The following is a 12877-nucleotide window of genomic DNA, read 5'->3' as shown; positions in this document are numbered from 1 at the left end:
CTTAAGGCATTTTCTATGATGATCACCTGCATGCCATTGCATTACCTCTTTCATCACTTCTCCAAACCAAAAAAGCTAAATTGAAAGTTCATGAAGCTGTAGGGAAAAAAAATGTGCTTCTCTGTAGATTTAAAAAAAAGCCAGATTTGAGGAAGTAGAAGGGGAGGCTGAGGCCTGGTCTCCAGGAAGGTCTTCTTTAATGCTCTCTTCTAAAGACCAGTTTTCTTTACATGTACTTAATTTTACTCAAATAAAGATTAGAAAAATTCAAATTCAGCTTTTGTGATTTAGTTTTTTACTTTAAAAAGCCAAGCTCTGAAGAGCTGTATTATTTATTCTTTGATTTTGCAGTTATCTCAATTTTCTCTTTCTTTTTGAGTAATATTCAGTGGTATGCCTCCATCAGAGTATTTTTAAATTTATTATATTTTTAGCTTATCTGTATGCTTTAACAGGGTTTTGCACATCTTTCCAGTAATAGTAAACCTCTGAAAGGACAATGTTGCCCACTCTATTTTTACACCTCCTCAAAAAGGAAAGGAAAAAAGTACCTTTTTACCTTTTAAAGCACTAGGACATCCTTAAATGAGGTAGTACATGTGCAAAAGAGCTGGCTGTTCTACAGTAGTATGAGTGACTTGTTCTGAGGTCACTCTTTCTGCTTCCAACATTTAGCCAGGCTTTAGTGGAGTCTTTAGAATGACTTTGTTACAATTCTTCAGCTGTTTGATAAACTTAGTAAAATAATGATTTCAATAAACTGTCTTAAGTTTTTTGTGACTGCTGTGAGACTCTGTACACTCATTTTAGCTGAGTTTTTTTGCCATTCTATCTCTTTAAGTTGTAGTTACTTGCCTTTGTTGTGTCCTTCTTCTTACTTTGTCATTTAACTTTATAAAGCAAGTTTTCTGTACTGCCAGCTTTGGCAAATAACACCCAATGCTGTTTTCCTTAATTCTTATCCTGTCCTGCAGATAATCTCCATTATTTTCTGTGTTTTGTCATGAAGAACAGTAAAAATCAATTCTCAATCTAGGGAGTTACTCGTTTTAAACACAGAAGTCTATAAATCACTAAGACAAACTCCATATAGGATGGGAGGCAAGATTAGAGAAGGGGTTGTATTGCAGTTTGTTCTAGACTTGCATTTGGTGTTGTGCTGTAGGCACACGTTTTGTGACATTTATGCCAAGGGTTGAGCTGGAACTTGTCTTAATATTTCCCTCATGGTTTCCTTTAAGTTTAATGCTTGCTAGCATATGGCTAGCCATCTCATTATGTATTTTTGTGTATTTTTTGGCTCAGAAGCATTTTAAAGTATCTTTCATGTCAGTCATTCAGAGTTGCTGCTGCTGCTTGGTGTTAATAAAATTTGCTGGAAGATCTGTCTTGACCTTTAGATGTATATGTGTGCCTGCCTAAATTAGCTGACTCCAGTGTGTCATCAGGACTGGTCAGGGTGACCTACTTCAGCCTGTTTCAAGGCTGTTTGCCAAGATCTGGTGCTAAATGTATTGAAATAACTACCCTTTTACAAATGGTGAACCTTTAAACTGTAATACCTGCTATTAGGAAATGTAGTAGAAATCCACTATGAGTTGGATTTCTCTATGTAGGACTTGTATTTAATCTCTGTTGTGTTTCTCATGTGATGTGAGTTACTGCTCCTGTGTGTCCATGCACCAACACTGCCAGCTACATCTCAATGATTTGAATACAGCTGGTTGTGCCTGCTTACCTCATGCAGTTGTTGCTCAGTTGATATTTCTGTTTTGGCTTTTCTGGAACTTTGGGAGGAAATGTAAATTTTTTTCATAAATATTTTTTGGTTTTAGAAAGCCTTCTGGATCTGCATTCACACCTTTGCCTCTGGAGCCCACTTACAACTGAATTAGTGAAGCTTCTACCTTTAGTTAGGTCTCTCTGGGAGGTTAATAAATTACTAATTCTTCTTAGTCAAAACCCTTATCTAAACTGTTCTCTATTTAGGATATTTTTGACAGTCACATTCATGATTTGTTTCCTTTCTGCAGAGAGTAGGGAATCATTGCTCTTCTCTTGAGGATTTGAGTGTCTTTTATGTAAATAAATTTTTTCCTCTGTCTGTTATTTCTTCTGTGACTTTTCCAACTGAGAATAACCATTGGAGATAATGAAGTTGCTTTAAAAAGAAGCTATTTTCCTCAATAATAGCATGTATTGATTTTTGAGCTAATACATTGTTTTTTCAGATTCCACTTTTATACTGTTTAGTTCCATTAATTGAAAATGTAAAGAATCCGGGCATATCTAATAAAAGGCATTAAATCTGGATTAGTCCCTGAGTAAATTTTCAGTTCCAACATTTACTTGAATGCTTTGTATGGCATAGCACCAAATTATAAGATTTGTATGCATCTAAATAAGAATATCAAAAGAAGTTCAAGACAGACATAATATTTAAATAAGGCTCGTGCCCCAGTTTTTCTAAAAGAGGAAGGAATTGGCCAAATACAGTGCACATGTATAAATTATATTAATTGTATATACAGGTAGGTAACTAAGATATTTAGGAGTCAGTGTCATGGTTTGTAGACAGTCTGTCTGTTTAATCTGAAAAATTTCTGCCTTTTTTGTTTTTCCAGGTAGTGCGACTGTTAAAAACGTCTCCCGAGAAACCCATAACATTAGCAATTGGTGATGGTGCTAATGATGTGAGCATGATACAAGAAGCTCATGTTGGCATAGGTAAGTTTCTTTTGTCAAAACAGATAAAGGCAAATAAAATGCAAATTTTAGCAGAGGATTAATTAGATCATGAATAGTGCTTATGAACAGATAAACTTGGAACGTTTTTGAACCTTAGAACATTTTGCCAGGGTGTTAACCTGAGTCATCTGTTGTAGCAGAGTTTTAATTAGATATAAAATTTAAGGCTTTTAGCTTTCAGGAGATCTGGGTTTATTTTGTTTTCTACCAATAATCAGAGATCCTTCTTAGTGCTGCCTTAAGAACAGCAAAGACTTTGTAACTAGAATGTCAGAAGTACTCTGCTTTGAGTGTTGGAAGTGGCTATCTCTAACTTCAGGCATTGTATGGTCCTAAGCTCCTCTGTAAAATTGACCTTTAAAGATTTCTTTTTGCTCAATTGTCACTGTTTACAGCATGTGCAAAATTCACTATAGAATTCCATGTGTCTGTAGTTTATCTCTGGGAAGAAGGCTTTCATAGTACTGCTTGAGACACTGTTACTGATTCTCAGCTAAGCTTGGTAGTTTTCTCTGTTCATATTGTCTTCTGATATCTGGCCAGGACTTAATTTAAGCTTTTTTTTTTTTCCTCCATGCTATGTAATTGAGTACAAAACATACACATGTAATTGAATCCGTACTCATCGTGTAGTGTTTTGGCATTTCCTTCACTGACATTGTTGGATGTTGTTTATTACAGTAGAAAGCTGAAGGTTCTTACACAGGTATTGGAATCTCAGGATATCCAGTCTGTCACCCTTTATGACTTGTCATGTTCATCATGTGAATCATATAGCCATTGCTTTTGAGACCATGGATATAGCCTACCAAATTATGCTTTATTCTACACTAGTTTGTCAACTGAATAAAGCTCATTATTAAAAATTAAACTGTGATAGTTTTATTGTAATTTGTGGCATATTTGACATTATGTGTACATTGGTCAGAACTAGTAATTCTTTGTCATGGAGGGTGATGGGAACTTTAAACTATTCTTTTTCAAAGCAATCAGCACTTTTGAGTGTCTGTTTTTCAGGAATGCTGGGCCACGTTTCTTCTGTAAAAGAGTATTTTGTGTTCTCTGTGCTTGTTTATCTTATTAATAGTTTTTAGATACGAATTTGTGCTCAGTTGTGACAAGTGACCAGGCATTCTCAGCCCATCCGATTAAGTAAACTATTATTGTAAGAATGGCAATTATTTTAATCTGCTGTTGAGTATAAGAATATTATTCCCAGAAAGTGCTGTAAGAAAAATGTCTCTGAAGTAAAACATACTAAGTGAAGTGATAATGGATTCATAATCGTTTTAAGTGTTGAGAATGTTTGGTTTGGGAATTTCGGTTTTGCGTGAGTTCTTACTATTTCTATGTCTTTCCATAAATATTTTCTAAGTATAGGTTGGTTTTTTATTTGTTTGTGGGGTTTTTAATTTGTTCGGGTTTGTTTTGGGATTTTTAATTGAGTCAGCACCAAGTAATCATTTTCCCTTAGCTGCAGGTGTCAGGAATAATGCCTTCATTTGGACCTGAAGGTTGCTGAAGTCCTTATAATGCTAAGTGCAGGAAAACATAACTCTGTATGTCATTATATTTTTAAAATGCTTAAGTTGTTCTCTTTTGTTTCCCAAATATTACAGGAATCATGGGCAAGGAAGGAAGACAAGCTGTAAGAAACAGTGACTATGCAATAGCACGGTTTAAATTCCTCTCCAAGTTGCTTTTTGTTCATGGGCATTTTTACTATATTAGAATAGCAACCCTTGTACAGTACTTTTTTTATAAGGTAAGTTTTCAAAGAATGCCAGTGAAGTTCACAGAACAATGTGTAACATTTTCCCAGCAATAAATTTATTTCAGATAGAACATTTTTGTTTGGAATAAGTAAAATACCTCTCTTCAACACGTTTTCTAGGCTTTTAAAAGTATTTTTCAGCCAAATGCAGTAGTTTAATTGTGAAATTGTCTAGTACCTCCATCTAGAAATGGGGTTCTAAATACCACAATGAGATGGGCTAGGCTGAGAGACAGATCTGTTTACTCCCTGAAAGCATTACTACTACCTTGAAATTAGAGGCATTCTTTAACATGACGGAACAGTATAACTTTTTTTGCTTATAGTATTAAAATAAATAAAATCTCTTCAGATTACGCAAAAGGAAAAAGCAGCACAGGAAATAGTTGAGGGAATTGTTACTTGATCATCAGTTTTGATAAAAAGCCAAAATTCACTATCTTGCTTTAAATTTATCTGAGATTCTAGCAGTGGCCACCAAGACACTTTTTATCTTCTATTGTTTACTTCCATTTTAAAGATAACAGCTTAGGTTTTGGTTTCTGTTGTGTCTACTCCCATGAAAGAAACTTATGTGAGCAGGGCGCAGGCTTTCTTGAATGAAATGTGGAACCTACTTTGCAAAGAAATTCTTAAAAAGAAACTTGGGGGAAATCTGATTTATTTCTCTTCCTTTAATACTACTTGTACCTCTATAATGAGATGTGTTCATCAAGCACATGATACAAAGTTTATCTTTTCCAGGTTCATTTTCCCAGAGGACAAACAAAATACTCTTTCTAGCAAAGCATATTGCTTCACTTTTCCAAGTAAAATGCTGAAAGACTCTATGCTTTTCTGTGTATTTTTACCAGCTTGAAAGAGTTAGCAGTTTCTTTAAGGGTTGTGAGGCTTATATTGAGGATTAACCATTTCCTTCACTTTTTTTCTTTTTTCAGAATGTGTGCTTTATTACACCACAATTTTTATATCAGTTCTTCTGTTTGTTTTCACAACAAGTAAGTATTAGATGCCTCACATCTTGGTAAATGTGTATGAAACTCAGGTTAAATAAATAGAAATGTGGGAAAAAACTACACACGAGCAGCACTGATTTTACACTTCACAACTATCCATCTTTACTGTCTGCATTTGGTAGCTTTAATGTTACTGGATGGTCACGCAAGTGTTTTTTCTAACTAGTAAATTCACTTAATGATTTGTTCTTGGCTATTAGTGCACTAAAAAATTTTAATAAATACAAACAATGTTTGATTTCAGAAGACTCAAAATATTTTGTTTCCATTTCCAGACGCTGTATGACAGTGTATACCTGACTTTGTACAATATTTGTTTCACTTCCTTGCCTGTCCTCATATACAGTCTTTTTGAGCAGCATGTGCATCCGCATGTATTACAGAGTAAACCTGTGCTCTATCGGTATGTATGTCTTTCATATATTGTCACAGTAGCACATCATGTAGAAGAACAGTGGCATCTGCAGGGCTTGAAACTTGCTATTGCATCCCTACAGCATTTTTATCTGTAATTTTGGCAATTTTTAGTAACTTTTGAGGGAGGAAAAAACTGCAGCTACATAGTTTTCATCCTAAAAGTTAATTGATGCGTGTCTTTTAAGAGAAGCATCTTTTTCTGTTGGTGATGCTAAGACTAGAGTGAATCAAGCACTTGGTCATCTTACACGGCATTACTTGGTAGGAGGTGAAAAATCACTCAGACATGCAAATGAAAACCTAGGACAGTATGGTTAGAAGAATCACCATGAAATACTTTACAAAGAGGGGAAGTGATTTCCTGTAGAATTAGATGCCCTCCCAGTGGTTGCATGCTGCACTGCATACTGCTTTTTGGAGAGAAATGTATACTTTTGTGGAAAAGAAATGTCTCTTAGTTTATTCTGTTTTTCCAAAGTAGAGACCCTTACCATTGGTAATCCCTGTATAAAGCAGAGGCAAATCATGAGAGCCTAGGTGTTCTTTTTTAGTGCATGATTGATGTATTTTTTCATATGTCAGCATTCATTAAATGTATCTTGGTGCAGCCGAAAGCCACATTTATTCAAAGCAGTAGCAGTCATGCAGAGGGAATCTGAAATCCACAATCTGTTCTATTTCTGCAGGGACATCAGTAAAAATGCCCATCTCGGGTTTAAACCATTTCTTTACTGGACCATCTTGGGCTTCATTCATGCGTTTGTTTTCTTTTATGGCTCATATCTTCTAATGGGAGAAGACACCTCTCTGCTGGGAAATGGCCAGGTACAGTATCATAAGAGTTATTTTGTAATTCTGGTGACATTTCTTCATGTTTTGGGGTTGTTGTGTTTTTGTTTTGTTTGGGGGTTTTTTTTGTTGTTTTTTGGAAAATCCTCTAGTGTCAGAAAAATCTAAGATTTTCTTATTTTTCTGAATTCCATAATAACCAAAGATGCTTTGCAGTATCCATGTGTGCTCTCAAGAGTGCCATTTACCAGTGTGGAAACTGTAATACTCATCGGAAAACCATGAAGAATATGTAATATACACTTGTTGTTCTGAAAGATAGTTGTCTTAAACTTCTTTTTATTTTTCATACTTTTTTTGTCAAAACAATGTCATAACTTCAATAAATGAAGATTTGTATTCATGCAGAACTCAAATGAGTTGGACTTAATGGATTTGTCAAACAATGGCTCCTCTTTAGCATTGGTTATAAAACTAGGCTGAAGTCCAAAAGATGCTGAAAGTCTTAAAGCTTCTCCTGAGAATGTATTATCTTAATTACTCAGATTTTTTTAAATTAAGTGATGCAAGCTGCTTCTATTTTTTTATTTAATAAATGTTTTCGAGACAATAAATGAAATAATCAAATACTGATTTGACCCCTTCTGTTTTAAAGATGTTTAAGTTAACAGGAAAAATCATACGCAAAAAACTCTAAAGCCTGGGTGAAACTATTAAAAGTTTGCTTCCTCCTCAGTTCTGGGTTAGTTAACCCCATTTAGAACAATTAGATTCTAGTTTTTCTCTCAGAAAACTGTTATGTATAGTGATGCAAAAATGTATTTGCTTCTCTCATTATGCCATTCTTATAACTGACCTTAAGTGTTTTCTGATTCTTGTGTAGTGCTTGGTTGAGTTGCAAGTTGTGGCAAAAGGTACAAATCCAGCATCATTCTCTATTCAGAGCTGTCACCTGGTGACAGGGAGTCAGTGAGAGCTCAGGTAGTTTAGCCAAAAAAAGTGTTTCTATATAATGATGTACAGACAGTGGCCAGAATAGTGACTAAAATCAGAGAGCATGTGAACTGGTTGTGAGCATCCCTGCAGGAAAAGGACCAATACAGGGGGAATGGTGCAGCTGTCCAGAGTACCTATTTCATTATGAGATGCAAAGTATCTGTGGTGCAAACTTTAATGTGTGTCTGAAAAATCCAAAGTTAAGGCAAGAGAAACTCATGTACTGCTGAAGTGCTTTCTTGTAACAGTCCTGAAGAAGTGATCACTTTGTGTGAATGTATGATGCACAGTGCTGTCAGTGCAAAGCATCAATTTCTCATCCTGAGTTCTCAGGAGTAAAGCAGAATAGAAAAGACTGTAAATTATTTGTTTATGCCAGTGATTTGTTAGGCTTGCCTCAAAACATTGTACAACAACTTGATCTTTTAGTTCTTTTTTCTCCCCCCTTTTTCATGCTGTGCATGTCGCCAGATATTGAAACCTAACAGGCAAATGGTAAGAGTTTAGAAGAGGAGGAGATACAAAATATTGTATCTGATTTTCATAGGATTAAAGGATACAGCATCCACAGTGTAAAGTGTTCAAAAATAAAATGGTGGCAAGAACCTCTTCACATTTTGCATTCTAACTCTGTGAAAATTGAGAGCAGTGTTAGCAAAGACACTTTCTTTCACAGGTCGCTTGAGAGCAGTAGTCCAGTTTTACTTCAAAATTAATATTGCAGCTGTTAACAGCAAGTACTTTGCTTGTTGACCATTAGTGTGACAAGTAAACAGAGGGCTTCAGAAGACATGTTAAGAGAAAGATCTTTGAAATTACCAGTAAATCACGGCTCATGGCTGCCTCAGTTTTCTAACTTGAGCTGAGATAAGCATTAGTGAGATCTGTCATCAAGCTGTTGGGGTGGATTATTTTTTCAGTCAGAGCTCTGTAACAAGGACTACAACTGTGCAAATCCCAGTTTTGTGCCCCTGTGCTGTACTAACAAATCAACTCCAGGTTGAGTTCTGATTGCCTGTCTGCATGTGTTAGCTTTCCCCTTGCTTGCCTAGTTTGCTACTGGTAAATACCAAGTTAAGGGTTCAATGTGTCAGTGGCTGTAAAACAGCAACATCTTCAGTTGTAGCACCCAGATTGCTTATAAGAGCAGAGCAGTTGGATCCTTTGTAGAACAGCAGTGTGTGTCTGAGTAGCATGTGTGTAGATAGATAAACTCAGCATCCCTGCTTCATTGTCAGAGCTGAGATTTTATTGTTGTAGAACTTGTTCAGAGTTTTGATAGTTTAATTTACATGGGCAAGAGACTACAAAGTGACAGATACAGCATTTTAGAATTGAAGCTTAATTTTGGTTTTGTTAGCCTTGAAACAAAGTGTCTTTTCTGTAGAATTGTCTATGAATAATATAATGGCACCATTATTTTTGAATTGTAAAATTGTGCTTGGGATAAAAGTGAACTTTCAGATGATGCTGCATGTTGAAAATGATCTGGAAATGTTTAAATTCAGTGTTTTGCTCTTACATTAAGGTGAATACCTTTTACCCAATATTTACTTTCTACTGGATGCTTATATTTAGTGGATCAAATTGATAACTTCATTTTCCTATTGTGTCATGTTACTGTTTTGGACTCCATATTTCATATAGCCTCTGTAGTGATTTGTTTTGAACAAGAAGAACTTGTGGGTTGCTAATTTTGCTATCATAAGCTGTATTCTTTTCTAGTAGTGTGTGTTGTACCCTTCTTCCTTTTTTCACAGTGATTACTTGTAAGCTACTGTCCACAGACTTCCTTCATTAGTGTAGCTGACTTCAGATGAGTCTAACTTGATTATGAGTGCTCTTAACTGTTGTTTCCTTTTTGTTTTTTTTTTTCTTCCATGATTTTTTGCCTTGCTGTGTTCTTAGATGTTTGGAAACTGGACATTTGGCACTCTGGTCTTCACTGTTATGGTCATAACTGTTACAATGAAGGTATGATGTTATGCTAATTGCTCTCCATACAGGTAAATATGTAGTAAACCAGTAATTTAAAAGTGATCAGGAGTTATACAGAAGTGATTCTTGAAGATTCCAGATCAGTGATTTTTATGTTTGGTTTCAATGATGGGTAAAATTTTCTTCACAGTTTTTATGTGTTACAAGAAGTTAAGTGAAGTGGAAGTTCATAAATATATTCAGACCAGTATTTATCATTTTCTGTGAAGTGGAGGGAAAAAAAGTTCACTAAAGTTATCTCTGTTTTAGATGGCACTAGAAACTCACTTCTGGACATGGATAAACCATTTTGTTACTTGGGGATCCATTGTATTTTATTTCCTATTCTCCTTGTTTTACGGGGGAATTATCTGGTGAGTGATTTTTTTCATTATTTTTTTCTTTTTACTAGAAGGATTTTTTTTTCAAAAGTAGATTCCCAAATGTAATTGTAATAGGTAAATGTTTGCAAGAGAAATGAAGATGTCAGGGTTTGAATCACTGAGGTGATGTATTTTTTTGAGTGATAAGATGGCAATTAATTTCCTGCAACACCATTTAAAACTAAACCATGTTTCCCTCTGAAGTTTGGTACCCTCCTTACCTAGTGGTTCTTTGCAGGTCAGATCCAGCATTGCTAGACTTCTTCATAGACACTGTGCAGCTGTACCTCTGAATCCTGAGGGTCTTGCTGCTTGATATAAAATAACACTTGAGCCTACCTGTGCTGTACTTTTGTTTCTAGAAGTTGCTTTTAGTAACTGGCACTTCTTTTAACTTTTCAGGCCATTTTTACATACCCAGGACATGTACTTTGTATTTGTTCAACTGTTGTCAAGTGGTTCTGCTTGGTTTGCCATAATCCTCATAGTAGTTGCTTGTTTGTTTCTTGATGTTGTGAAGAAAGTGCTGTACAGACATCTACAACCAACGAGTACTGAAAAAGCCCAGGTAATGTCATGCTTTGGTACCCAACTTGATTAATAGTTAAAAGAACACTTCTGTTAAAATGTGTCTTGTAAGCTACTTTCCTGTGGTATTTAATTATCCTCTTACATTGTTGTCATGCTTAATGCATAAAAGTGTTCTCATTTCAAACCATAATTGGTAATTCAAAATTACAAAAATGAGCACACCTTTTTACAAGGAAATAACATTTGTATTTAAGTAATTGATATTGACAACAGTAGAACTGTATATAACAAGGTCACTCAGTCTTTTGCACCTCAGCTTGCCACCGGCTGAGAGGATCATAGTGTGCATTTTTGTACTGCTTTACAGATCATAGCTTATTCTCACTTTTGTCTAGGTACTAGAAGCTCTCTCTTTGACTCTAATTGGCACTGAATCGTTGTTAAAATGTAATGAAAACAGTAATTTTAAATACTACTTTAGTAAGACTTGTTTTAATTAGTATTACTTAAATCTCAATCATATCATGTGCTATGTATTTGATTGTTGATTATGTAATTAAAGATAATTACCCACATGGCATTTTCATAAATTCATAGAAGAGGTCTAAAGACATGCTATGATAACAATCTCCCTTGTGCCTGATACAGGCTACAAAAATACCTTGAAAACATTTTGTTGAAATTAGGCAGTCTTCTAGGTAAATATTTCATCCGTCTTTGGGTATTTTCTTCTGTTTAGTGACAGTCAGAGAGAAGTCATCCTGACCCAATGTTCTAATCGTTACTGTCTCTGGTTTGTAAATTTTTAAGCTTTTTATGCTAAACTGAAAAGCTTTCTGTTAACTTATTATTATTCATGGTTAGGTTAGGTCTCTTTAAGTAGATTGGAGACTTGCATCTTTTGTCAAAAATGTTGTTTTCCAGTCTTTTAATCATTCTTGTGTTTCTTCTGTAACCATCACTGTTCCTCAGCCTCATCTTGTATTTGGGATTTCACCACTGGACACAGTATTGCAGCACAGCATAGATTAGTGCCAAGTACTGAAATAATAAATCCCCAGCTATATTCAGTTTACAAAATAATATATACCAATAACTTGTTCTGCATCTGTTTCTCATCTACAAATGATCATGTTGGTTTCTTCCAAGTCATTGATGAGGGGTCAAATAACATAGGAACAAAAAAAAAAGTGAAAGTGAATGAAGAACCCAATTTACAAAAATATCCGATATACATTGATGTTCTGAAAGTTGTTAGCAATTTTTAGTCCATTTTTGTGACAGATTGATTTTGTGATGTCCTAAGTAGTTATCCAAATTACACTGACCCATGCAGCTCTTAACTGCATTATGATTGACACTGTTACCTTTAGCAGCTAACTTTGCAGTTGCTTTGATATAAGCAAATGTTAATTTTCTTAAATTAAATTGCTCTTCTAATTTGTATGTTAAAAAAAAAAAAAAAGCCATGAGACATTCTTTTAATGTGGTGAGGATCAACATCATGCAGACAAACATTTTGCTAGCCAAAGTATTTGATTAGTCTTTTTTCAGCTGCTGCTTTTTTCCAGTCATCAAATTTTATGGGTTTTTACTTCAAAACCACTAGAGCCAATATTGATTGAACATTTCCCTTTCCTTCCTTCCTGTACATCAGCTGTTTCTATTTGGCAGTATCTAGGCACTGGTCGTTGAGGTTTCTCATGTTCCCAAAGTGCTTGAATTATAAACCAAAAAGCTTGCATCTTTTTTCTCTCACCTTGTCCATGTACTTCTTGTTGTATTCTCTTGCGTTCTGATCCAAATCTAAAGAATTTCTGGGTTCAGTTTGCTTCTGTTGCTTTTGTGTCATCAAGGTAGCAATCAGACTTCTTATTTTAAAGAGACAATCTTGATGTCTAACACCTTTCCTGTGGCTGTAGCTTGGTCCATAGCCATGGGGACTTTGCTTTGTGTGTACCTTTGTTTTTTTTTTTTCCTCTCTCTTTGATTCCATTCTACTTTGTCATTTGACAGTGTCAGCATTATTGTCTCTGTTTACAAAAATACTGTCTTTTCCTGGCATTGCAACACTGAGTTATCTAAAATCTGCTTTGACCAGAAATGCTTCAGTAGCCATTTACTGGTTTCTCTCTGTGTGTCTGATAGTGAAATCATAGTTAAAATATCTTCTTTTGTGAAAAGAAGGCACCTGTTTGTTGCTTTCTTGAGGTTTAATCTGTTGATATTTTTCCACTCTTAATGGG

General features: G+C 35.1%; 1 protein-coding gene across 6 annotated transcripts in view; it reads left to right on the top strand.

Moving 5' to 3' along the window:
* Positions 1-12877, top strand: part of ATP11B (ATPase phospholipid transporting 11B (putative)) — a 62289-nt gene that overhangs the window by 31671 nt on the left and 17741 nt on the right. For 5 of the 6 annotated variants that reach the window (XM_071752590.1, XM_071752588.1, XM_071752587.1 and 2 more), the window contains exons 21-29: positions 2625-2727; positions 4368-4513; positions 5461-5520; positions 5814-5941; positions 6642-6780; positions 8212-8235; positions 9649-9714; positions 9988-10091; positions 10503-10668. In XM_071752590.1, the coding sequence (XP_071608691.1) occupies positions 2625-2727; positions 4368-4513; positions 5461-5520; positions 5814-5941; positions 6642-6780; positions 8212-8235; positions 9649-9714; positions 9988-10091; positions 10503-10668 (936 nt within the window). The remainder of the gene's footprint in view (positions 1-2624; positions 2728-4367; positions 4514-5460; positions 5521-5813; positions 5942-6641; positions 6781-8211; positions 8236-9648; positions 9715-9987; positions 10092-10502; positions 10669-12877) is intronic. The other variant, XM_071752586.1, reaches the window with a different exon arrangement.

Source organism: Heliangelus exortis, chromosome 9 (assembly GCF_036169615.1).
Source record: "Heliangelus exortis chromosome 9, bHelExo1.hap1, whole genome shotgun sequence".
Taxonomy (NCBI): Eukaryota; Metazoa; Chordata; class Aves; order Apodiformes; family Trochilidae; genus Heliangelus; species Heliangelus exortis.
The sequence above is the reverse complement of the archived record's forward strand: the minus strand, read 5'-3'. Positions and strand labels throughout refer to the sequence as shown.